The sequence below is a fragment of the Apaloderma vittatum genome, unplaced genomic scaffold (assembly GCF_000703405.1).
Source record: "Apaloderma vittatum isolate BGI_N311 unplaced genomic scaffold, ASM70340v1 scaffold7311, whole genome shotgun sequence".
Lineage (NCBI taxonomy): Eukaryota > Metazoa > Chordata > Aves > Trogoniformes > Trogonidae > Apaloderma > Apaloderma vittatum.
In genome coordinates, this window is record NW_009697334.1 from 43491 (window position 1) to 69465 (window position 25975).

At 41.3% G+C, this 25975-nt stretch overlaps 1 protein-coding gene across 1 annotated transcript in view; it reads left to right on the plus strand.

Moving 5' to 3' along the window:
* SLC7A11 (solute carrier family 7 (anionic amino acid transporter light chain, xc- system), member 11) overlaps window positions 1-25975 on the plus strand; it is a 55382-nt gene that overhangs the window by 3750 nt on the left and 25657 nt on the right. Inside the window, exons 3-6 of the mRNA XM_009877605.1 lie at window positions 2471-2586; window positions 10282-10407; window positions 12540-12639; window positions 15746-15790. Coding sequence (XP_009875907.1) covers window positions 2471-2586; window positions 10282-10407; window positions 12540-12639; window positions 15746-15790 — 387 coding nt within the window. The remainder of the gene's footprint in view (window positions 1-2470; window positions 2587-10281; window positions 10408-12539; window positions 12640-15745; window positions 15791-25975) is intronic.

Genomic DNA, 25975 nt, shown 5'->3' on the forward strand with positions numbered 1-25975 from the left:
CCCCACACCCAGAAAATAATCATCTTGCATGGGAAGGAACATCAGTGGATTCTTTAGTCGTCAAATCTGAGAGGTAGTGAGGGAGGTAAACTTGTTATAACCTGCCATGATCAGAGCAGCGTTGCCAAAACTCTCTGTAGGGTTTTATATCTGACTCTGGCATCGGTAAACTAATTGGCTGCTGCTATCAAAGAAGTTGAGACCTGGTGTGGATCTCGGGGGTTTTTCAGCAGATGAAGTTGCACACACATGTCTTAGCTTTCCTGCTAAAAAATCCCAGCGTTATCACACCCACAGGCTGGGGGGGCAGCCTCCACCAAATAAATATTTCTTGCTCTCATATATCTTTTCAGCCACTATTTTACGGTCTAGGAGACACGCAAACTGTGCCCGTGTACTGACTGAATTGTGCAAGCATCACCTGCTGCTTACGTTTGTCTTACACTGTGCTCTTCCTTGTCCTGTAGAAGCAGGAACTTGGTTGTGGGTATATTATATGCATTTTATTTATTTTTTTTGTCCAAGAAAAAAAAAGGCTAGCTCCTAAACAAATGACGATGATGCATTTTCGGTGGTCCTTAACTGTGATGATTGCTAAACACAGGTTGGGTGAGGGTGCACTGCCAAGTAAGTGACTCACCTGTGGTATGTTCTAGGGCACAGGTAACTGCTCCTTTCCCGGTGGCTGTTTCTGGTCCTTGCCCTTCAGTGAAAGCCGCCAAATGTGCTTTCTGTCCCATCCTGACCACCCAGCTGCCCGCCTGTCCTCAGCATTGCAGTCTCAAGGAAATGACTGCAGTCGATTCCTGGTTCTTGCAACTTCCATCTCCATTGACTTGCTACGCTGCCAGGAAGATTTCCCCCCAAACATGTGAATAGGAGACACACTGCTATTTTTTAAACTAATATGTAATGCTTTTAAAAACATAATGGTGTGGATAACAGTGACTGCTTCTTTTTAAAGGCCTCTCTTAAAATGAGAGGGAAAAATCCAAGTTATGGAAAAATGACCCGAGATGAGGAAGAGAAGTCTGGGAAGACTCCAAAGATCCGATCTTTCATCTGACCTAGGGCACTTCAACATGCTTTTGGCAGGCTTCAGTGTTGAAAAGCCATAAGCCTGGTGATCTTCTTATGTAAATTAGAAATATCTCACCAAAGTTAAGTCCATAAATGTGTGTAAATCCAGCACAAAGGATATTTGCTCCCTAAATGAAGACAGAAGTTGCAAAGCCAGTGAGAGGAACAGTCCTTGTGCATGGGAGATGGACAAGCAGCAGCTTTCCCTTGTCCATGCAGAAGTTTTCTGAGAAAGATACTTCTGTTGTTTGCTGCTCTGCAGTCAGTTGACTCTAACACAATATGTGACATTTTGGTTGAGTCATAATGCTAAGAAAGTGGGTTTTGTTTCAAGGGCAAAACTCTCATGTCGAAAATTCCTTTATCTTTTGATGGAGAATAATAACTTCTCCACAGAATTTTTACTCTGTTCTGTAGCATTTTTAACAACTGAATTTTTATTAAAATTCTGTAAGGTGAGACATTCCTTTGTTAAATCCTGTAGATTTGATTTTATTTTTTTACAAGAAATGAGCATGGAGTCCTGTTCAACTTATAAATCCTTTGAGGCAGAATCCTGTGCCTATTGTCCTTATGGTGTGGGGTGAAACACAGGTGCCACCAGCTGTCCTGATACGGGTGGAAGTGTCTTCCCAAACCACTGGAACTGTAATATGCACACAGTATCTGATCTGAGGCACAGGGCAGTTTGCTGGCTATATTGGTGTGTGTCAATGCTAAGACTTCTGACAAACACTTAGCCTGTCCCAAAGGAAAAGACTGTATGAATATTATTTCAAATTTGTACATGCAACAGCTGTACTTTGAGGATTTTTACTCTCACTTGCAGTGCTAGGGAATTGAGAGTCAATAAAAGGAACAAACTCTGTCTGGCTTTTAGGAAAACCTATATTTATTTATTTATTTCCCATTCCCTGAGATTTTAGTAGGTTTTGGATGCTTGGTAAAGCAGAATTCTCAAATTGATTGAAGTGAATTTGGTTGTGTCTCTGATGGACGAGATGACCTGCCTAAAATTCAGTCCTCGGTGACTTTTACTCAGGGTTTTGCCCACACAATCTAATTCTGGCCGTGTTCACTTCAAGTGCGTGAGTGAAGATTTCTACTGAAACCTTTCCCTTCTGTTTATGACTGCGTCACAACGTGGAATTTTTAAGAGCGTGGTAAGAAGTGTTGCTGTCAAGATTGGAACCACTGAGCAAACATAGACCTGTGGTTTCCTGTTGCATTCAGAAATCGTGGTACACGGAAGCATAATTACAAGTATGGCCCACAGTTCTGTCACAGTAAAGTTACAGCATGATCCCGTGAAAATATTATTGATGTACTAGTGCGGATTAATTTAATGATTTTTGTTGGTGTGTTTTGTTTTCTTTTTCCTTCCTTCTAGCCCTGCTGCCACAGCAGTGATATCATTGGCATTTGGACGCTACTTTTTGGAACCTTTCTTTATGCAGTGTGAAATCCCAGAACTTGCGATTAAACTTACTACAGCTGCTGGCATCAGTAAGTATCCAATTATACGTTTCAGGGAAGGATAAAGATGGTGTAAATGGGGGGGAAAAAAAGTAATCACACACTGAACAGGTAATCATTTGATGTGAATCACTGCAAAATGACTATATCTAATGCCAAGGGCATCAGCATGACTTCTTGCCTGGGTATGTGTGTACTACACACACAGTAGTAAAAAGAACAGCAGATTTATTAATGGCAGGGAAAACCTATTGCCAAGGCTGATTCTGTTGCCACTTGAATTAATGGCAGGGTTCTCATTACTTTTGTGGAAGCAATTTTGGTCCCTAAGTGACGGTGAGCCTGTGCCAGAGAATTGAAAGAGTGATTACCTGTTTCAAGTGTCTTGCTCTGCTCCTGTTTTAGGAGGCAATTGAGTGCCAAGTATGATGCTGTGAAGAAATGTAATTCTCTTGACTGGAGCACAGGCAACATGAGATCATCTTCCCTAGTCCCGCTCTGTCCTTCATAGCGATGCAACTCAGTGAGGCACTTGTGTTTCAGGAAGCGGGAACTCAGCTGATGATTTTGGGAGCACAGCGTACAGCTTGATGAAAACACGTCTTGTAGTGTAGAATCACAGAATGGTTTGGGGTTGGAAGGGATGTTCAAGATCATCTAGTTCCAACCTCCCCTGCCCTAGGCAGGGATACTTTTCAGTAGACCAGGTTGCTCAAAGCCTCATCCAGCAGCTTGTCTTGATCTTGCTGTCATTTCAGTTAGTGTAAAAGTGATTGTTTAGTGTTCCAGAGAACCAGTAATCACCAGTAGAAGGGAGGCTCGCCCGAGACCAAGAACTTTACAGTGTACCTGGGCCGATGTGGGAGAGTGCATGAAATGGGAAGGCACAAATCATGGTGGGAACGTGACTCTGGAGCCATGTGCCTGCAGAGCGAGAGGCTTGTCTCCCATCCTAGCTGGTCGCTGGCGATGATGCTCTTTGCACACATTCGCATTCAGCAGTGCTGGGAGAAGAGTGCGGAGTAAACCTGAGTAATTAGTAACAGATTGTTCCTTTCAATTTGGTCAGCGTGCACATCAGAAACAAAAGGACCGGAAAAAGGAATTAAGACGTGAAAAATGATCAAAGGCACACAGGAGACCCCTTCAGTTTTGCACGATAATAGGTTCAGATGGCTTTTTCTTTCTTTGAGGTGGGGAGTTCAACTGGCATTGAAATTTCTAGTCTCCAGGTTACTGTGGCTTTTTGTAGGAGCTCTCTTGATAAGAGTTCCCTTCTGCCAGGAGTTAAAAAAATCGGTATGTGACCGCATTTTTTTCTAACTTAATTATGCACAAACTATAGGTTTCATAGGAATAATTGAATTAAGGGCTTGAATTTTGAGGTCAATGACTTTTTATAGCTACATCTGTCTGAAATATTTCAGTGCGAGATAAGAGCGAAACAGATGTTCAGTAACTTCAAGGTCACTGAGACAGAAGGAATGTTAAGTGAGGACTCCATCAAAGCACTTTGTTAAGCGCCTGTGATTCAAGCACAATAAATGAACAATTGGAAATAAGTTTTTATTGCTTTTAATTTAATTGAAAATCTGTGTGATAAGCCGGGGCTTCACAAAGTAATTAAACAAAGAAGGAGCATTGCAGGGCAGGGGGGTGAGGGGGGTGTGGAGTTATGCTGAAATAATTACAGCCTCGAGGGAGAGCAGAGTTGACAGCAAATTGCTCCTGTGGTGAGCACAGGTCTGTACAGCGCAGGTAGGATGAGCAGTGAAAGAAAGAATTCTTTTTAAAAGTTTTTAATGGTGAGTTGGACTATGCTGAGGAAAACAGTGACATGTCAGACGGAGGCTTTATCTTTATTCTTTGCGGTACAGTCTGTAGCAGAGTTTCATTTGTAATAGTTTTTGATCGTATGCTACACTTCAGGTCAGGAATCCAGGAGTGTATGACTTATTCCTGTATGTTAAGAATTGGTGTTGTGGTGGTAATTGTTATGAAAGTTTCATACTGTGTACATAGGCAGAGTGATAGGTAAGATTAAGGCGGTGTTAAGCTGACGTGACACACCGGAGCCATGAAGATCTAATCCAATTCGATGGCGCAAAAGGTAGTGTTTGCTTCCACTGGAAATTTTACCCTAGTCAGAAAGTGAACTGACTTGCCTGTTATCTCCTCTTCTCCCTCTGGTGCCTGGTGACAGAGCACTCGCATATCTGTCATTATTATGTGGGGATAAATGTAGTGCGAGGGACCATTAACCTCTGTCTTTGGGTGAGGCTTTGCTGTTGTTTTACCTTGTCATTTCTGGTCGTACTAGAAAGGACAGAAGGAAGTTTTGAGAAATCTCCAGGTGATCCCCTGCCCCCAAGCACAGTCAGCATATCTAAACAGTTTCTGGCAGCTGTTTATCTCAATTGTCTTAAAGCTTCCAGTGAGGGAATTTCTGAAGCCTCACCTGACACCGTAGCCTATTTTTTTTCTATCCTTGTCACAAGACAAGTTTCCTCATTTGCTTTTTTTTCCCCACCTAAACCCCCTTTTCTGTGGTTTAAGCCTATTAGCAAGAGGTTGCCTGAGATGAATGCTACCAGGATTATGATGGGGAGTGACAAATACTCTCCCAGCTCAAAACAAGTACCTCCTGTAGAGGTGAAGAAGGAATAACAGTACTGCAAAGATGATGTAGATCAGATGAGAGGTAAAATGGAACTGCTGGAGATGGTGACCTTTAAAAACCCCCTCATTCTTGGTTTATTATTTAAGGGAAAAAAAACATGTGCTGGGCACAAAATTCCCCTCAAAATCACATCTATTCTAAGCGATTTTGAATGACCTGTAGAAGAAAGCACCACAACATGGTGCTTTCATATTTTATTTTTCTATTTAAGGAAACAAAAAGTCCAAACATTTCAATGGCTCAGTAGAGAGAAGGAGGCTTCTGTGAAGGTTTGTTTCAGATACCCTGGCTTTCTGAAGCTCTGAATCAGACTGCTTGTTTGGGTTTTTTTTTCAAATTGAGAAATTGCTTTAATTCACTTTGTATTTCTCAAGCACATCTCCATGAGGAGAAAAACCTAAATACTGGATATTCATCTCTGTCTGTCTGTGTGCCATAAACTTTTGCTAAACTCGGTCAATTTAACTGTACCTGAGAGAAGAGCAGACATCTCAAAGACACCTAATTACTACCATTCTTATGAAAAGAAGTGGCCAGATAGAGGAGAGGTGCCCCAGTGCAGGAAAGGACAGCTGAAGAAACTGCAGACGGGATTTTTGCTTGAGCTGGACACAACAGCCCCAGGACACAAAGCAGAAGGGATGCTGTATGCTTCTGTTGTGATGCTGAAACAGTCTCTGTAGGAGAAAGAGTGAAAAATTCATTTCTTTATTGAAGTCAAAACTGGCAGACTCCTCCATATTTATTGTTTGCATAAGTCAAGAAACATCCCATCACCGTGACTATTACCATTGCAAAACATGGTGAAACAGTGAAAACCCACCTATATTCATATATTGGTTTATTTGTGTCTATTAATTCTTCTAATAATAAGCTTAAATATTGGAAGCAGGACGGGATTAATTACAATGCGCAAAGGCATTGAACTGTACTATTGGTGTGTAACCTGCAGAGATTGCTCTCAACTGAGCCTGTTCTGATCTTGACCTCTGCATCAGAAAGCAGTTAAACAGGTTTCAGCTATTAAAAACCATGAGACTGAAAGCAGGTTACCAACTTGCAGATGGGGTTTTTTAAAGTTTTTACACTCATTCATGTATCATATCCCTGTGTTTTTTGGTGGTTTGCCAGAAAACCTCACATACCTCAAACTGTGGCTATTAGAGGCAATGCTATGCTGGAAAACTATAAGGTGAGCTGTACTGGTCTATCAGTGCTTCCTGGCAAATACTTCAGCCCAAAGTTTTATTGACATACATTTACTGAGTCTGTAGTTAGTTTCTTTTTCTTTATTTTTGCTTCCATAGTGGCTGATGTTACAGATGTCACTCTTTACTGCTGACAGTTTTCAGACAAGCGGTTTAAATTAAGACTTCTCTTGGCTTGCAGGGATAGCAAAAGCTGCTCTTATGGGTGCTTTTGTGCCTCCTGTGACTTTGCTTTAATTGACACATTAGTATCTGCAAATTGAGAGCATTTATTACTCTGCATGTGAATGCTTTGACCCGAAAAGCCTTCTAAGCTAGAGGAGGGAAGTTTCCTTGGTTTCTCACTGAGGAAATGGTATGTATATTCTTGAAAAGTAGGCCAGGATGTACTGCTTACTGCAGCTTCTCTGATTAGAGTTTATCTGTCTAAAGTCATGGCCGTGTGAAGGAACAAAACTGTGAAAAGCAACATCGACTGGTGTGATTGTTCACAGCCACGAACCTCACTTTTGTTCTCCTTCCGTACTCCTCTTGGTTAGGATTCATCTCACTTTTAGTTGAGTGTGTGGTTTGAGGTGCTGCCCATAGAGTAAGTGGAGAAAGAGGGAAGCAACTCATCTCATCCGAGATAGGCATCTGAAAGAGGTGGTGGTATTCATCCTCCAGAGGTAACTGTCTCTCTGTTGAGGATGCAGCCACACTAGATGCCTGGTTTTTGGTTAGCAAAGTTCAAGATGAATCCTCCTTTCACTGTCTTTTTCATCTGGGGAGTTGCTGCTTCCTTCTGATCTTTGCTGTGATCCTGTATCAGAACTTCTGCAATCAATTTCTTCAAGTATCTCCAGAAAGCCCTGTTCACAGAAGAGAGGTGTTGAATGGTGACCATAGTCCCAAGTTATAATTTCCTGCTTGAATGCTGGCACAGTTGTCATTTTCTTATCCTGCTCTTGAGCAGCTTTCTTCATGACTCCTCTGTTGCCTTTTTTTTGCTAACACAATCAGTATGGTGCTGATAGGTCATAGCAGTGTAAGCCCCATGTTCCTATAAATGTCTGTTATGCACATAGAACTACTACAGCTTCATATTATTAAGAGTGTGAATTCTTACAGTTTATGTCCAATAAAAGGAAATTAAAAAAAATGCCCAGTTGGTCTCAAATCTTCTAAAATCTTAAGTCTCGCCCACATGACCTGAACTACTATATTTGTGCAGTTGTCAAGTCCTACAAGGGACTTTTGTGGAGGACCATCAAAACTAACAGCACGTGCACTGGGCTGACTGCACGGGTAGCATACCTTCGACTTTCTGATTATGAAGGTCCTTCCAGTTTTGCTTTTGCTGTTTGATTAGAAAGCCTCAGATGAAACATTCGGATGGCTTGAACTCACAGTTGGGGATGGAGAAGGTTTTGACACAGCTCACAAGCAGGCTGGCTTCATGAAAATACAAGCCTGCGGTTTTTGTTTCTGTTTTTTTTTTTTTTTTTTCTCTTTCTTTTCCTCATTCAAGCCAGTGTAGCTCTTTTACGGATTTGGGGCTTGTAATTTGTGTGTGGCTGACCAGCAAGGAAGGTTTCTCTGTGAGTTGATGTTATTGTTGGTACTAGTTTGTGATCCAGTGACATTCTCATCTGTGTATGAGGAAGGTGAAACCTGCGCATTAGAAACCCTTGAGGAGGGCTCTCTGCAGGGAGGATGCTCACGTTACCTATTCTGACCTCTGTAAGGTAATGGACTGATCGCTGCAGTCAGCTTGAACTGTGAAATAAGCTGGACATCGAACTGCAGATACTTTCTTACACATAAAACTCTTCCTTGACATTTTCTTGTGACCCGGTCCCTGCCTGGACTTGATCTCCTGGGAGAGGAAAGTATGATATTCTAAACTTCCTGGGAAATTTCAAATAAGCCCATGCATGCTTATGGCACTGAATTTTCTTTATAACTTAAATATTATTGGTCAAATGAATATTTTAAATACATTTTTCTTAAATGACAGTTGTTAATCTTCCTGGTAATCAAACCCTAGGGAAAGCGGGAGCGCCTCAAACAATGCTAATACTTAGCAGCAACCCAAAGGGGATCTTCCAACATGTAAATGAGTGAAGATATTTTGGGGTAGTATTGGGCCAACAGCATAATGAATCAAGCCCCTGGGATTTTCTATTGCCTGCTAAATAAAGGTATACATGGAAGTAATAAAGCAGAAAATAAGTATTTGGATCTCAAGTGGTACTTTGCAGAAGTCCAAGTGATTTCTTTGTGACTCAGAAAAGAATACCTCAGTTCTGAAATATGGTGAAATACAGAATTGGAAAAACAGTTTGACCTTTAAGACCTTTTGGTGAAAAATTCACATTTATGTTTGTTTATGTTGACTTTGGGAAATTGTTAATTTTTGATTGGGGCGCTTTCTTTATCCAATAAAAATTCCAGAAAATACTTTTATATTTATTTTTTTTTCTGGAATCTTTATTAGAAATATCTAGAAAATACATTGTAATCCAGATTACTTGAAATTTTCAGCCTTTTCCATTAAACTGAACCTACTTTTAGTTTAAACTGAGAAGATTTTTTTTGTGATATATTTTTTGGCCCTGCCAGTGAACAGAATCTGTATAAAAGACTTGGGATAAATCAGTGGGTTTTGCTGCCAGCAAGCTCATGCCATGCCAGTTTTACAACACTAGCTCATACAAACTAGCTCACAGACTCTGGCAGGAGATAGAAACTTGTGTTTTTATGTCTCCCAAGATATGTGATATGGCTGATGGTACAGACAAACCGATGCTCTTGACAGAGTTAGAAGTATGGAAGGACTGGAGGAGGAGCTAATTCATTAGCTCTATACGGTGACAAGAAAGAGAGAATGGCTGAGCAGGCTTGTTTGACTGGATTTGCCTTTACCTGCAGGAGAGGGGAGGAAAAGGAATTTTTATCTACAGAAATGACTCAGATTTTCTATTCTTTAGTTTTAGTTTGTTGTGTTTTTTTCTCAAAAATATGTAAACTCCTTTCTTGATTTTGTTACGCCAGGGTAATTGTTTAAATAAACTAGAATGACTGGCACTCAAATGATAAGACCTCCCATCCTCCTGCCAGTCAATGCTGTAGTAAAGGTCAGAAGATGCCCTCCCTGACGGAGAAGATGTGAGCTAAGCAGGGCAGGACATAAAAGCCCTTTCCACTTACTTCTCTATGTGTTGGCAAGGCTCAGACTTGGGCTTTGTTTTCGAGAAGCAAAAAGTCTCTGTTGGCCAATTCCCAACAAGGACAGGCATGTCACTGGCACTCTGGCCCTCCTGCATCGCTGGTGGTACAGCAATAAGGATGAAGAAGAGTGGAGAAGAGGAGCAGGGGTAAATAAGATAGCTAGTGACAAATTTATGCAAGGCCTAAATGGGGCTTAGAAAGGATAATATGATGGTTTCAGAAAACTGAAAACACAAACCTCTACTCAGACTAGCACTGATACAGAGATCTGGAGTGACAATGGTTGGGCAATTATTTTATTTCATCCAAGGCAGGGTCCTGCAAGTCTGTCGTCTACCAACAGCTAACGATTCTGTAATTTGGTGCTGAGGGAACCAGGCAGAGAAGGGAGAGAAGGATGGGCTGCACAGCGGGTCAGCGGGGCTCAGCTCAAGCATTTTGTGTGGCGTCTGGAAGGGAAGTGGGAGAAGAGGGAGGGCAGCTGCTGGAGAAGGTTACTGGGGTGTATTTTCTTTAATGCATCGACATCTATTGTGTGTGTGGCCTCTCTGATGGCCAAGAGTTTTGTGTCGACTTTGGTGACATGAGTATTTCTTTCTGACATTTTTCTTTTTGCCCTTGCAGCACTGGTGATGGTCCTGAATAGCATGAGTGTCAGCTGGAGCGCCCGCATTCAGATTTTCCTTACCTTTTGCAAGCTTGTAGCAATTCTGATAATTATAGTCCCTGGAGTTATCCAACTAATTAAAGGTATGAAATGAAAAGTAAATGCTTTTAAAGTGCTTTTATCTTTACCCTCCCCAGTCTTTCTCCACCTGCCTCTACCAAATAATGCTTATAGCAGCAAAATCTCTTAATTAGGCTGTGCTTGCTTAACTGAAGCCCTGTACTGTCATGTAATTGATTAGAAGTGGAACTACACTGGGATGAACTGGTACTTCCTTCAGCATGCCAATGAGTCTGTTCAGATCAGACTCGGTTTTCAAATGAGGAACAGGATTGCTCTTCTTTGTAATTAGCCTGTGGCAGGAACTTTGTGAAAGAAGTAGGATGGGTTTTAATGACAGAAAGGCAAACTCTTCCCCAAAGTCCATGTGTACCCCAGGGAGAATAAGTCTCCTTTAGCTGGGCCAGTGTCTAGTCCTGTTTGGTACTGGGTAAGCGGAGTGAGGTCAGGATTGAGGAATATATCAAAGAAACAGTATGATGGATGCTGTTCTGCCACTTTGGTGATGTAAGTTATGAAGTTATTGTACTGGCAAGTGAAATTGTAGTTAGCAATTGCTTTCATGGGCTTGCTGCCTGCAAGTACTGGATGCTCGTGCTGCATGCACGCTTTACTTCTTCCAAGTGAAAAACTAAATCATACTGCATAAGCAAGGAGTGTGAAAAAGTGCCTTTGTTCTACCCAGCGCAGATGTAGCTGTGCAAGCCTGTCCTTGGCTCTCTGGCAGTTGCTTGGGTAAAGCCATGCTGGCAGAGAAACTCTTGCCATGGACACGTGCTCTGCTGCCTGATGAGGCTTTTCCGCTGCAGCCCTATCGGCGCTGGGTGTAAGATGTTGACAAGCCCCAGCTCACCCTTGTTACAGTAGTGCTGGACAATGGCTGCATGAAACACAGGAGCCTTTTAGCACAGAGGGGCAGAACGGGGAGCACTTTTTAATGAAATGGTGGCAGATTTGATTTAACAAAAGTTATCACGGCTGTTGGCTCTGTCCCTGGGGATGCTCTTTTATGATGTTTCACAAAGCCTCCCGTCCAAGTCAAGAGCACAGCTTTGGGCTCTGCGGAGAGCTTGGTTTCCCAGGGACAGGCGGCTCTCTGTGGTTAGCAAGAGACTCGGAAATAAAAGTTTTCCTGTGTAGCACTCTGCTGATTCACTATTTCTGTTTTCATGTTTTTCACTTCCTTTCTGGCAGTTGCAATGCCTTTTCCCTCACATCCTTTCGTGTGCAGCATTTCTCTTGGTTCCCATTCGCCCCATTTCTCCTGGCCCTTTGGAGCCGGCCAGATCCAGGTTTGAATGGAGGTTGCTGCCCTTAAGTAGGTCAGACAGAGTCCCTGATCCCCCATTGGGACCTCCCTCTGGCCACAACTCTTTCCTGACCCAGAAAGCCTTTGCTTCAGTGTGAATTTTGACTGAGGGCTCAGTAAAAAACAGAGTAAAGGGTAGAGGATTTGACCCGTTGCTAATTCAAGTCTGAAGGAATTCTGCTTCTTCCTGCTTCTTTTCTGTGGAGGCTTACTGCCTCTCAGGGAGGGAATTTGGGGAATTTGGGATATTGTAAGGAGGGCTTACAAACCACAGAGCACCTTCTAAGTGCCTAAGAGCGTAGCACGACTCTGAAATGTTTGCATTTATAGATATGTGATCCTTAGTGTAGTGTTAATACTGTACTGACTATAATGTGGTAGGGAGTTACTAAATTTTTCAGTGTTAGAAATGTTCAAGTTATTGGGTTTATTTACCTGAACAATATTGCTTCTGAGTGAAGTGCTAGCAGTGTTTCTGCTCGTGAAAACAAGGGAAAAATTTCACAGCCAAAAAACTACAGAGCACATTCTGCTCTTTCATGTTGATCTATAAGTCGCTGCTGAAGATGACAAGGTAGTAAGTGTCATCAAGTTTAGAATGCTCTAAAAAAAATTAAATAGGTCAAATTTTGGTATTACATGGCTAAGGGTGCCACAAAAACTTTTACGATTGCTGTCAGCGTGCATTTGCAAAGGTTGGGTCAGAAATTAAGGTCAAGGGCGGAACTTGAAGTCACTGAACTGTTGGGCGATTAAATATTCTGTGGTGTGATATGTTTATTTGTTTTAAAGTACTAGGTGACCAAATAACTTATTTTTTTAATATTATTTTTGTTGATGTTGCAGGAGAAACACAGCACTTCAAAAATGCCTTTGCAGGGAATGATGCCAGTGTTCTGGGATTACCACTTGCTTTCTATTCAGGAATGTATGCCTATTCAGGCTGGTAAGTTGTGTAAACCTATTTGTCCTGTACTTGTCCTGTAAACAAAGGCTCATATCATCTGACAAGGGCATAGATTTCTGTGCAGAAATGAGGAGCATGTTTTACATCAATTGCCAAACTGCATCATGTAGTAAGGGTAGATCTCGCCACTATTCCATGTGCTCGGTAGTTACTCTGCAAGCAGCTCTACGTAGGAAAGCGTGCAGTGGGTAGGAGTGCAGTGAGCACTAAAAAAAAAAAAATCAGACTTTTATTGCTGTTCTCAAAACTGGAAATAAAGGCAAGAAGACAGGAATGTTCTTAAATTTTCATTAGGTATTTTGAGAAAAGGCATAATGAAGCTTTAAATTCTGTTGAACGAGTCAGTAATTGCATGAAAAACAAATCTATAAGCTTGTTCTGTGAACATCAGCCTTTGCTTTGTAAAAGCAATATTTGAAGAGCACAAAGTGAACCATGATAACATCGGTATAGACCACAATACAAGTTAAAGACCCTAGATTTTTATGCCTCTTGCTCTGAGAGAATGGGACCTCACTTAACAAGAAGTGCAACTGGCTTCCATAAAAGTGAAGTGCTATTGACTGCGAGTGAAGGTATGAGAATCCGCCTTCAAGCACCCTGCTCAGAACTTGAAAGCAAGTTCTTTCCCTCTCCCCCCACTGAAACACGTAGCAGCTGGTTTGAAAGGTGCCGCAGCTCTTGGAATCTGCCTTACGATTTATTCATGGTCAGCGAGGGCTCCGCATTTCACTGTGCCGGGTGTGCTTTGGCAGGAGCAGTGTGTAGGGAGAGAGACAAAAAAAAAAAAAAATAAAAAAGACTACAATGCACAGAGTGGGCTTATTTTAAGATAGCTTTATCTGGAGGTCTTCCCTTCCCTTTCCATGGCTTCACAGGCCGCGAGTTCTTTACGTGGCACAAAAGGCGAGAGTTAAGAGATAAGGGGTTTATTTATTTAATTCGGAGGGACAATGGTCCAAGCATTTGAGTTCTCTGCCTGCCTGTAACTCCCGGGTTGCAAGAGCATTATAAACATACACACTGAAGAACTGAACAGAACTTTTATAATAAATGGAGGAGGGGGATTGGGGGGAGAGCCCAAGAGAGTCCAAAACCTTTATCTATGATAGATATATAAGAAAAGAACCTGGGTTTTTGAAGCCTCAAAGAAATTGAACTAATTATGTGCACAGCCTCTGCCTTCTTCCCTCTCTCTCATATTACCGCCTCTGTCTCTCATACCCATACGTGCACTCACTTTTAAAATATTAACCTAACTGTATGCCTTGGTATGAAGGCAATTTTAAATGCTCTTTAGTACTATTCATCACCAAGGCAGAGTTTATCTACTGTAAAGCAGTACATCAAAAATACTGTTATTCTGTTGCTTCCTTTCCATTTCTTTCCATTTTCCACCTAACATTCCAAACCTCTACAATAAAAAAGAATCTCTGTTTTTCCCCTTACACCCTCTGACTTTGATTTCAAGGTACTCATTTGCCACTTATAAAAGAAATTAGCAGGAAAGGACCTAATTTGGGTAGTGGTTCTTCCCAGCTGCCTATTTGTCTTTGTCACCAGCTCAGATTGATTGCCTCAGAGCACAGAAGAGCAGACCATTAAGTGGAGTGTCAATACCCTTGCACTATCAGTTCCATGGAGCTAAATCAATCCAATGAGCTGAATGTGGAGGAGTGCTGCAAGTGCTGGCGTTGTGTCCCAGGATGCAGGCAGAATTTTATGCATAGCCTACGAGGCTATTAACTTTTAATGATACAGCTTTAAAGAACAAAACAAAGGTAGCATCTCTTATACGTGTGGGTTCGTCTGGCAAAGAGCAAGTGTAGACTATTGGGTATATAAAATGCTGGGTGAAAAAAGACAAGCAGAGAAAAGAAGGCAAAGAAGCATGTCTTTGCATCAATACAAGGGCTGATGCAGGGCTGTCAAAATCTGTCGAGAAGATACAACCAAAAAGAATTAGCTGAATGTCTTCCTCATCAGCAGCCATCTCTCTGAACCATCCCAACCTCTTCTTTCGTGCCCCGTGCACTAACAAGTTTAGAAAGAAGTACTGAGGCTGTTGTTAAAGTAGCACATCTAGTTTTACAGAATTTGACGCTCGGTCACCAAATCACATTTTTTTTAAAACTGTAAGCCAGCACTTACTCGTTCTGGTAACCCAGATCTGGTCCAAGACTTGTGATGGAGAAAAGCTCCCAGACTTTCTGCTGGATCAGGTACCATTTGTTTATTCACTGTAGTGCTATTGGGTCAGATACCATTTGTCTTTCTGTATAAAAGCAGAAAGCCGGCATAAGCACGGTATTGACTGCTCTGTTTAATTAGCCAGGATGTGACTTTGTGCCCGTCTCTGAGCCAAGCGCATCTGTGTGATTCGGCGATGCGCAGCCCCAGTGCTAATAAATGCAGAACAGAGGGTTCAGTGACCTTGAGGCTTACGGTTGCTTTGTATGCAGGGCCGTGCCCGGTGAGTAGTTCCTATGAATTCCCCTGCGCAGCTGTCCCTCGCACGCTGCACGAATACGACCTGTCTGCAACCTGTAAGGGAGGCTGGGCAAGATCATGCAGGATTAGCAGCCTGGGTCTGCGATGGTTTATGACACACGAGCATCAGAATCTTGGGTTTTGGAGGGACTTCTTTTGAGGCTTCGTTTACTTTTATTCTTAAGAAATCATTGTGGAATACCCCAGTGAGAATTTTTGGTGGCATAACCTGCAGTTGTAAAAGGCTATGGCCACAAAAGGAATATGAGGCTTGAGAGTGCCCCTGTGTTTGTGTATAGGATTAGGGTACACTATAATTTGCCTAGTATGCCAGGGAAAAATATCTAATTTAACTCCACACTGATATTATGTGGTGTTTGTCTTTTTTTCTGCTTTTCTATCTTTTCTGAGAATTCCTTTCCTGAGGATGAGGGCAAGTTAAATCTCACACTCGCCTTAATCCAAACATGGGTCTATGAAGTCTACTGTGATTAGCAGCAGTGCTTAACTAAAAGCATCTTTTTGATTCTGTTAGAAAGAAATACAGCGTACAAATGTACCAAGCCCTTATAATACATTTTTAACTCCTTTCTAGGTTTTACCTCAATTTTGTTACTGAAGAAGTGGAAAACCCTGAAAAGTATGTACCGAATGTTTTTCTTGACTTTTGAAAAATAGCCATAAAATTTAAAATGCCACAGAAATAGTGATCTTCAGACATTCTGCATGCTGGTCAAGTTGCTTGCTTTCCAGCAGATCTGGTATCTATTTGAATTGCAACTGCTTGAAGGTTTGCTGTTTCTGGCCTGTCGTGACCTTGTTATGTATTCTACTTTTATGTGCACAGAAAGCAGAAAACTAAGCAGATCTCCAGGGCTCTGATTCTCCCCCTCAGGATACAAGTAACTATCAGTGGCTCCTTTCAGTGGGAGTTACTGGTATCCTGTCAGGGAGATCTTGCCTGAGAAACTTATTTGCTGCGATATTTGGCAGTTTTGCTATGTTTAAATATTAATCAAATACTTAGTTCTACTTGCTTAAGGTGCCTCAGAGTTGCAGGATCTTGAATGCACATAGCACAGCATCTGATCCAGTTAAGCTGAACAGGGGATGTTGGTAGGAGCCTGTTTCAAACCAGCACCTGTCTGTAAAATATGGAAAGTACAGCTGTCCTGTTGGGGAGAGTTTGATTTGGCAGTTCTATTTTGGTAGATATGTTTTGGTACATGCAACCAGTAATAGAAAAATATTAACCTTTGCTAAAAATTACAGAAAATATTCCTTGTCAAATGTCGTTGTGTTCTTTGAGGAAATGAACAATTTACTTGATTAAAAATTAGTGGGTAGATATCATTTTCTTAGGTTTTCAAAATAAAATACCTGGCTGGGTACCAAATAACTTACTTATAAAAAGACCCCCAGCACTGTTTATTCAGAGAATATGAAGCTACATATCTGAGACATGTCAAGAAAGGGGAAAAAAAACACGACAAAAAAAAATGCACAAACCCCAAGCAGCCATCAATGGGGAGCACGCAGGAGGTTTTTAGGAGGTTTCTTCAAGGTGTGGACTGAGTCTGGTGCTGTCCAGAATTTTCTTCAGAGACCTGAAAATAATGATAAAGGGATTGATGATCAAACATGCGGATGGTAGAAAAACTGTCAGATTTCCATATTTCAGTGCCTTTGAGAGGTTTTGTGTATTAACTGGCTCTTTAATGTGATCGGGGTATGAATATCAAGGAACATATGTCTGGAAGCTGAAACGGGGCAAATGCAGGTAGAAAATACAGCATCGGAATTGAACAAGGTGGTTGACTATTCGTTAGCACAGATGCCTGTGTACAGTTGGGTTTTTCACTGATTGTTGTCAGTTCAGACACCTTTTTAGAAGCTGTACTTTAGTAAAACATGAGTCATTTGGCTTGGTGGTGAGCAGCTGGCTAACACTTCCCAGGCCTGGACACACGGGAACTCTCAGGCTAGATGATCTAGCAGCAAACTTGGGTTGAATTACCAAGGATCTGTGTGCTTTCTAAAGTCAGGGTAGGTAGACAGTTGAAAAAAACCCCAAATGAAAACAAATAACCCCAAAACCCCACCAGTTTTTGTTGTTTGGGTTTTTTAAAAAATCATTTAATATGGCAGACTGACTTGAAAAGAAATGTCAATATAAGTGAAGGAGTGAGGTGATTGTGGTCCAAGACTTCTGCTGCTTCAGGAGGTTCTGGGGAGATGGGCTAGGAGCCAGAATCTTGGTGATGTGATCAAAAGCATTTGCTAGAAGCAATATAATTTGTAAATTATCATATGGTTACCATCAGTACTTTGTGATGTTTTCAAACATGCTCATGCCAGCCACCCTTTGGGACTTTTCCTGCACTTAGGTTTCTCTGCACCTCTCTTAACTGTGCGGTGATTAACTGAAATTATTGGTAATCTTCATTACAGCTATTTTGATTTATGCCGACCTTTTTTCTCTTGTGGTTTGAATCAGAGGAGTTCATATTTTTATTGTGTAGGTCAGAAAGGCATAGTTGCTTTAACTAAGGACTTTTTGAAGCATGTTGTATCATAGCTAAGAAATTAATGTGGGTTAGATTTCAGGATTTTCTTCATTGCAGCTGGGATATGAGGGAGGAAGACACTCTCTTTTCTGCCTCTGTCTTGGGAGAGCTTCTCTATTCTCCAGGTTACGCTTGGAGGGCTGAAGTTAATTGTGCTGTGAGAGGTTATGCAGGAACAGAGGACAAACTGTGTAGTCTGGTTGGTTTGGCCATTCCAGGAAAAACAACTCAATGTTACACATGTACTGTTGTCACAAAGCTGTTAAAGCTTCTCTCCAGTCACCTCTTCCTGAGGTGGCAACTGTGAGAGGACAAGAAGGGAGGATTTCTAGTGTTTACAGTACACAGAATTGCAGAATCACCTACATTGGAAAAGACCTTTAAGACAAAGTCCAACCATTAACCTAAAACTGGCAGATCCTTGACTAAACCCTAAGCCCTGTGTCTGCATGACCCTTAAACATCTCCAGGGATGGGGACTCCACCACTGCCCTGGGCAACCCATTCCAATGCTTGGTACCCCTTTCACTAAAGAAATTCTTCCTAATATCCAAACTAAACTTCTCTTAGAACAACTCGAGGTGATTTCCTTTCGTCCTATGACTTCCTACTTGGTTGAACAGACCGATCCCCACCTCGCTGCAACCTCCTTTCAGGTAGTTGTAGACAACGATAAGGTCTCCCCTCAGCCTCCTTTTCTCGAGGCTAAACAACCCCAGTTCCCTCAGCCACTGCTCCTTGTAAGATGTGTGCTCATTAGGTGAGCCACTAATCATGCTGCTGTTGCAGGTATTTGTTAGAACTTAACTGCCTTTGTCTAAAAAAAACCCCTAGAATGCTGTTTTTCTTTTCATTCTTGTGCTATGCCTTATGTTAAAGGTTGCAGATAATGCTACGGGGGTAGTATGTAGCTGTTCTCAAAAGGGAAGAGGGGGGTGTACAGGCTTCTATGGAGTCTGTTACAGCTCCAGGTGTGCAATTTGTGATGTTTGTCAATGCTTAGGGATGCAAATTACTTACAGTGACAGAGGTGAGCACGGTGATGCCTCCTACACTATGCGTGCCAAAGTCAATGTTTGCCTGGGAATCAGTCACAGTTGCCTATTTCCAGGTGTGCAGCAGCTTTTGAAGTACCTGACAGCTGGCGCTGAGGTGAATGATCAACGCCGTCCCTGTGTTAACCAGCCTGCTGCAAACCTGCAATGAAGGGTGCCAAAAAATAGTGCAGATACAGTGGGGGGGGAATGCAGAAACGCTCTGAAAGAGAGAGGAATTGCAGTGGAGTTGCCAAGGGCCCACATTTCTGGAGACCTGGCTTTAAAACCCCTTTTTATGTGACAAATCCTGGACTTGCCCTCTGCTCTTGTGGTGTTGTGGAGGGTGGGGCAGATGGGTCAGGGCCTTAGAATATATCCTGAAATGCACAGGAAGGTGGAAGCATCGCCTTTTAGACGTTAAAGTTTTCCAGATAGGGATTGTTTTGTTCGCTGGGGAGTGCGTGCAGCACCAGGAGAGCTTGCTGGGGTATAGCAAGTGCCACTGGAAATGCAGGGGAGAAGCAGGGGAATCCTTGCCCAGCTGAAAGCAGCCTTGGTGCTGCAGCGGAGCGGGTGCTTGTACAGGCAGAAAGGGCTCTTGAAGGCTGTGAGAGCCTGTGTTAGGTGCCCAGCCATAATAAATTGCAAATTTAGGTCTATAAATAGGATAAATACTACAGGCCTGAGGCGGTGAGATACCCAGGCGATACGAAATCCTAGTCGGAGCAAGCTGCCATGGAGGTGGTGGAAGTGAGCCAAGTGGAGAGGAAGTGCCCTTTAAATTATAGAAGGGAGCATGGAGAAAAAAAGAAAGAAAAAAATACAGAAGTGAGTGCCATTGCTTTTTGAACAGTTTTTTGGAAGTAGTGCTGAATTCTCACTATGGAAATGTCCCAGTCCCTTCTTTTGTATGAGAAAAAGGACATTGTTATAACCCTAATTATCATAAGATGTAAGTAGCTGTTTCTGTCTCCTGCTAAACCCCTTTTTGATGTCTTGCTTTTAAGCCTGGACTCATTTCTTTATTCCTCTTTGTTGAAGTGCTTCCCTCGTACGGCATTGGTAGGACCTGAAGCAACATGAAGTTGATGTTTATTTTGGAAGGAGCTGTGGCTGCAGTGTTCAGCTGCTTTAATGTACAATTTTTATCTATTTTAATCGAGTCAGAAATAAATTTAATACCCAGAGTATGTGGAACAATGTTGAAGTGTAATAAGCAATTTGTTTTGCTTTTGAAAATTAAGCTTGTTGCGTATGTCTGCTGGGTCAGTAGCAGTTGCTGTTTGAAATGAGGTATCTGAATAATCCTCGAAGCAGAGCTTCACGAAAATAACCTCATGCAGCCAAGTCACGTGCAGCTTTGATCTTTTTGATTTTCTTACATTATAAGGATCAGCTCTACTCAAACTGAGGTCATATTGTATTGTCTGTATAATAAGTGAATGAAGGAACAGCCAGGTCTCCGAGAGAGAATTTGTCACCTGAAAATTGACAGGAGCTGTGTTGCCTGGAGCACTAAATTTAGAGGACTGGAAATCAAGCATGTTGAACTTCCAAACTCATTTCTTATACATAGTCTTTGAGCTCATCTGTATTCCTGAGCACCCACTCTATACTCTCAAGAAACAGACCAAGTTTTTTCAGTCAGGACCCTAAAAGCAGCTCATGCCTGAATGGCACTTCCCTCCTCCCCTCCCAAGCAGAGTAGGGTCCAGGGCAAGTGTTGTAGTCTGTCAGGAATTGTGAGAAAATAACACAAGAGTGTTTTTACGTTACAGCAGTATCTTCAGAGCCTTGTCAAAGTCAGGACCAGATTGTGTCAGATGCTGCCCAAAGAGAACCCTGCTTAAAAAACCATTATATTCTGTGTCCTCAGAGTAAGCAGACAATGAGCCCAAATGCTTCACGTTAAAAAAATTAGGCTCTTGTTGGAAAAGAAGGGAAATATTTTGGTTTAATGGAAGAGATGCTAAGGCTTGAGTTCCTTAATGATGTAGAGGAAGTCTGTGATCAAGTGAGCAACTAGAGATATTAGTTTATGGTCCTTCCTTAACTCAATCATATTATTGCTTTGGCAGTGTAAGTTTTTGTTAGTGTTGCTGAATTTGAGAAACATTTTTTCCTTTAGTGGTTGTCAGTTTCAGTTGTATGAAATGACAACTAGGAAATTTTTAAAGGACATAGATTTTCAAAGTATTATGCAGCAAAAAAGTTAGATTCTTTGCAGTTAAAATCAGAAAATTAAGCTTAGCTGCTATTTGGCATAATCCTTTCTGTTTGTTTTTTTTTTTCTTTAAATCCTCCCTTTATTGGGCCACTTCATTTGCAAATGTTCCATTTCAATTTGTAAAATAACTTTGGTCCAGCCCAGGCAATCTATCATTGTTTAAAAAGTTACACAGTGCAAAGAACATATTATTGAGATGTATAGTGTTTATAAGCCTGATCTCAGATTGATAAATCATGTCTGGTGCTGTTGAAAAGCCAAGAAATGAATTGCTTTGCTATGACCTTGAGGTCTGAGATTAGTCAGTTTGTCTATTAGATTTTTCCAGTGTTCTTCTCACTTCATTTATTCCTTCTTTTCTAAAGAACTGAGAGGCAGAAGATGTATAGCAAGTCACCAAGGCTTGATGTCATAGACATTTTGTAAAATCAGGATATCAAAGTGTTTGATATAAGCTGGTTTTATGTTGGGTTTAAATAATGTGAGTGTCATGTCTAATTAATCTGATGTGTACCACCTATTTGTATTAATTAAAGTTTAAAGTCATTCTTTGCATCTTTGAGGACTGAGACATATGATATTGGAAGTTTTTTTCAGGGTTTTTAAGCATTATAGAGATGCAGATGGATAGGAGGGAAGTGGTGGCTAAGGTGCTAAAACTCTTCCAGCTCCCTGTTCATTTGCAGCCATCTGATTTTTGGCACTTGACATTAGCATGCACCTCCCCCTTCCAAAATTAATCAGAAACTTGAATTGCACAGTTGCTTGCTACCAGTCTAGTCCCTGACCAGTTATTCTTAGTGATCATGACAATGAAAAATATTGTTAATGTTCACTGAGAGGATGTAAGCCCTTGCCATTTTTTGCTTCTCAGCTTTTGTTTGTTAGTTTTTGTTATTTTATAATTTAATGAAAAGTGCTACTCTGAAGAGGAATAGTAATACCAATATTGAATATCTTATGCAGCAGAAAAGGACTGAAGTCAGAAGTTTATCTCCGTGCAGCTATGCTGCCTATAATTTTGAACATACAGTGCTTTTTATTCAGGAAAGAGACGATGTCATTGAATCACTGAACTAGGACTTGGGAGAACTGGCTCAGGCACAGACTTGCTAAGAAATGATGGGTTACTTTGTCTTTTCCTGTTTCCATCCTTTCCCTCTTCTTTTTTTTTTTTGTGTTGTTTTTATTTTATCTGCTTTATGGAGTGCAGGATTTCGCCTCCTGGCTTCATTTTTGGAGTGTTTATGTCCTCCTAAGGTTAGGGGTAAACCATGGCCTATGGTGAGCAGAAAAAAGTTCGTATAAGCTTAAAAATCTACATGCCTACTTCTTGAACTGAAGACTTTAGCAGATTTATTAAACCCTAGGTGTGGCTTCTGTGGGTCTTGGTTCTGTAAAGTCTCAGATATGGTACCAATGGAATAAAGATGTGTGTATAGGTCCCTATGTGAGGAGGTAGCACTGGAGAGTGTTCCTCATGGGGATTCAACTTTTATTTTTAAATAAACCTTGGGCAAGCCTTTCTCTGCAAAGTAGATGGGCATAAATACATTTCCTTCCTTTTACGTCTGACGCTTGATACAAGTATCCTGCCTAGACATAAGCAGAATTGCTTTGGTACGCAGAGTTTGAAATATTTCCTGGGTCATTATGTTCCATTTGCTCATAAAAAGATAGATTTGACTCCAATTCATTTTCTGCATGTCAGGCTACAGTGCCAAATATTCAGTGCAGAAGTTATAGGATTACATTGTGATATTTTATTTGAAGATGATCAAAAGAGACAAATGCTAATCTTTCAAATATTTTACAAAGCCTGTTTGCTCATGTGAATTCATCAGATTAACTTAAAGGGAAAGCCAGGTCATTTAAGTGAGTGTTTACATTTTTTTCTTCAATATATTATTTATATCTTGGGATATTTTTCTATTTGAATGCTTACTCTTCTTCATAGGTTGAGGGTGTTTGAATTACCCTCCCCTCTGCTATTTTTATGTGTAACTTCATTAGAAAACTTACCCTTTCTAAATTTTACTGTATCTAACAGCCTAACAGGCTACATTAACTCCCTCAGTTATCTGCTAAGCATCACAGAAGATGAGTTGTCTAAACACTGAACTGGTGAATCCAACATTACTTTCCACAATTGAATTGTGCCCTGTGTGAGGGAATAAAATGATAGGTTCACAATCACATCTTCAGAACTGCAAAATCCCTTAATGGGGAACTGAATCTGCCACAAAAGGAAAACACATTCATTTACTGGATCAGATATACTTAAACAAAACTGAGCATGGTTTTTACTATTTTTTTCATAAAAAAGCATTTAATTAAGAATGTAATTCACTAGTATTTTTGTGTGTTTGAGAGGAAAAAATAAGCAATTCCTGGCTCATAGGAGAGCTGGCTTATCAGCATGAAACTGTTCTTGATGAAATGAACTTTCCTTTTGCTCTCTCTCTAACCACATTAATTACTTACTGATTACACGCCTCACACTGTCAACTCATTCATTACAGTTTTTTATAAATGACTGATAATTCATTTCTGAAACTAAGTATTTCAGTCCTGGATGCGTGTTTTTTGATGGGTTCAGATTTCTGAAATCTTAGTACAGGAATTAAATTTTTTTCACTTTGTGAAATTTCTTTATTTTTTTAGTTGAAGGATGGTGCTGCTTCTCTTGTTGCAAGCTGGAAATTCTCTTAGGAGTGGGATCCAACAATACTGAGTTGCGTTCCTCTTATTTATCATCTTTTTTTCAGTATTTTGGAGACTTTTTGTCATGTAGTTTGGTGCACAAGGGTTTCCCTAAGTGTGTCACCTGAAGACTGTGAGTACAACATCGGACTGAGAATTGTTTGGCAAAATAGTACGTGGGAGGCAATGCAGGCATTAGCTATGACATGATATGCTTCATAAATGCCAGTAGGAAGGAGTAATTGTTACTTAATTTTGCACCTGGTCGTGGCTAATTTTTGGGGACAGTTTGAGGCAACTTGGATTCAAAACCAATTGCAGAGCCTGGGGGAAGAGGTATAGAAAATAATCCTTGGCCAGCAGTGGTCTCAGTTTAGATGCAGCAGTACTGCGGTCAGATTTTCTTGCAGTGCCTCCTGATTCCTAATGGAGATGTCAGTAAATCAGTGATAATAAACCTTTATTTAAGCCATCAGACTTCCTTCAGGACATATTTCTTTTGCAGCTGCACTGTCTTGTAAGTCAGTGAGTGGAACTTGTAGAGTCATGAGGATCTTGAAGGAAAAGTCCATGAAGGAGCAGCAGATGCTGTGGCAGGTTCAGCTGAGTTCTGGCTCCAGCTTCTCCTTCTCTCTCCATCCCACCTCCCATGAGATGTGCTATAAATGCCCTTACTGGACAATCTATTGGTTCTGTTGAGGATGGATGCAATATGTGAGCTTCATGTGAGACGTGTAAGTATTTCCAGGGCTGCAACTTGCTTGTGAGCCGTATTTAGGACTTGTCTGTAATAGGCTTTGGTGAGGATCGCTGGATCCACAAAATATTTCGAACCAGCTGAACACAGGAAACTGAGATTTCTGTGTTCCCTGTCTGGACTGGAGCTGTTAAAACATCAGGATGGAATTGAAATTTGTAATGCGGATCATAATCAAGTAGTTGAGTTTGTGGTTCTGGTTTTGTTTTTAACTTCAGTTACATTGAACTGAAATTTTGGAATTGATTATGTAGATTATCCCATACTCCTGTAGCACAGACTTTTCTTTGGCCCTGCAATTGAACACTAGCTACTGTATACAACATCTCATAATTAACTGAGGGTGCAGAGTCAGTCCTCTAGTTGTTTTTTTCCCTATTCTAGGCTGCTGAACACAAATTCAGCCTACCACATAGTGGGTCCTCCTCAACAGCAGTGCTGTGTCGTAAGACAGAGGGAGCAGAGAGCACAGCTGGAAAACATGGTGTGCCATGCAGGCTGAGTCTGGAGGGAGCCTGATGTATGCAGAAAGATTCTCTGCAAACCCGAATCCCCTGCCTTGTCTTTGGCGCACGCGCTCTGTTTCTGAGCGGTGCTTTGAATTCACCAGAGCAATATCTGTGGGGGTAGCAGAGGGGCTGGGAAGATGATTCACTGCGTGAAGTCCTCTGTCATCTGGAACAGGGATCACCAGGGAGCAAAGGCTTCAGGGGGAGGGATGACAAGAAGGCTGCAGGTTTCACTGGGCGCTGTTCCTCCTCCTTCCCTCTGCAGGCAGGCGGAGGTAACCCCTCTGTGTGCAAGCAGCTTTCCAGAGATTACATGTTTTTCTTTCACGTTTAGTTAGGGACTGACCTAATGGAAACTATCACGATCTGTACTGTTCAGGAATGTGTACATTACACACATTCAGCACATGTCATTATTTGTTTTTCCTTTTTCCTTATCCTCTTTTCTTTTCTTTTTTTTTTTCCCCACCCCACGTGTTTTGGTGGTTATATCGGCGCTGAGCCTCGTGGTCCAATTCCACACCATGAGAGAGAGAGAGATGATCCTTCGGTGCAGTTTTCAGACAGTACTTACCTTTGTCATGGGCAGCTGCTTTTGAAACCAGCTTAGCATTTGAATTGGTTTCAGCTGACATCCAGTCTTTCTGTCTCCTACTTCTGCTTTATTATCTTTCTACTGCAATGCTTGTGGTTTTGTTTTTTTTTTGTAAGTAATGTTTAGAAATTGATTGCAGTGAAGACTTTCCTGCGACAGGATTAAAAGTGATATGCCAGTCAATGTCTGTAAACTAGAAAAGAGACTGATGTAATCTATAGCGTCTTTAAAAGTTGCAAAGATGTACCTGGATCATTAATTAAGACAATAAGGATGTCTCATAAAATTACAGTTGAGGAGGATAATTTGCTATCGAACGAAGATAGCGAGGCAAGGTCACTTGTATGATTACTTGTTCTAACATTTATATTCCTTGTGCTTCTGCTCACACAAAAGTTGAGCTGGTGGCCATGGAAATAGTTAAGGACTA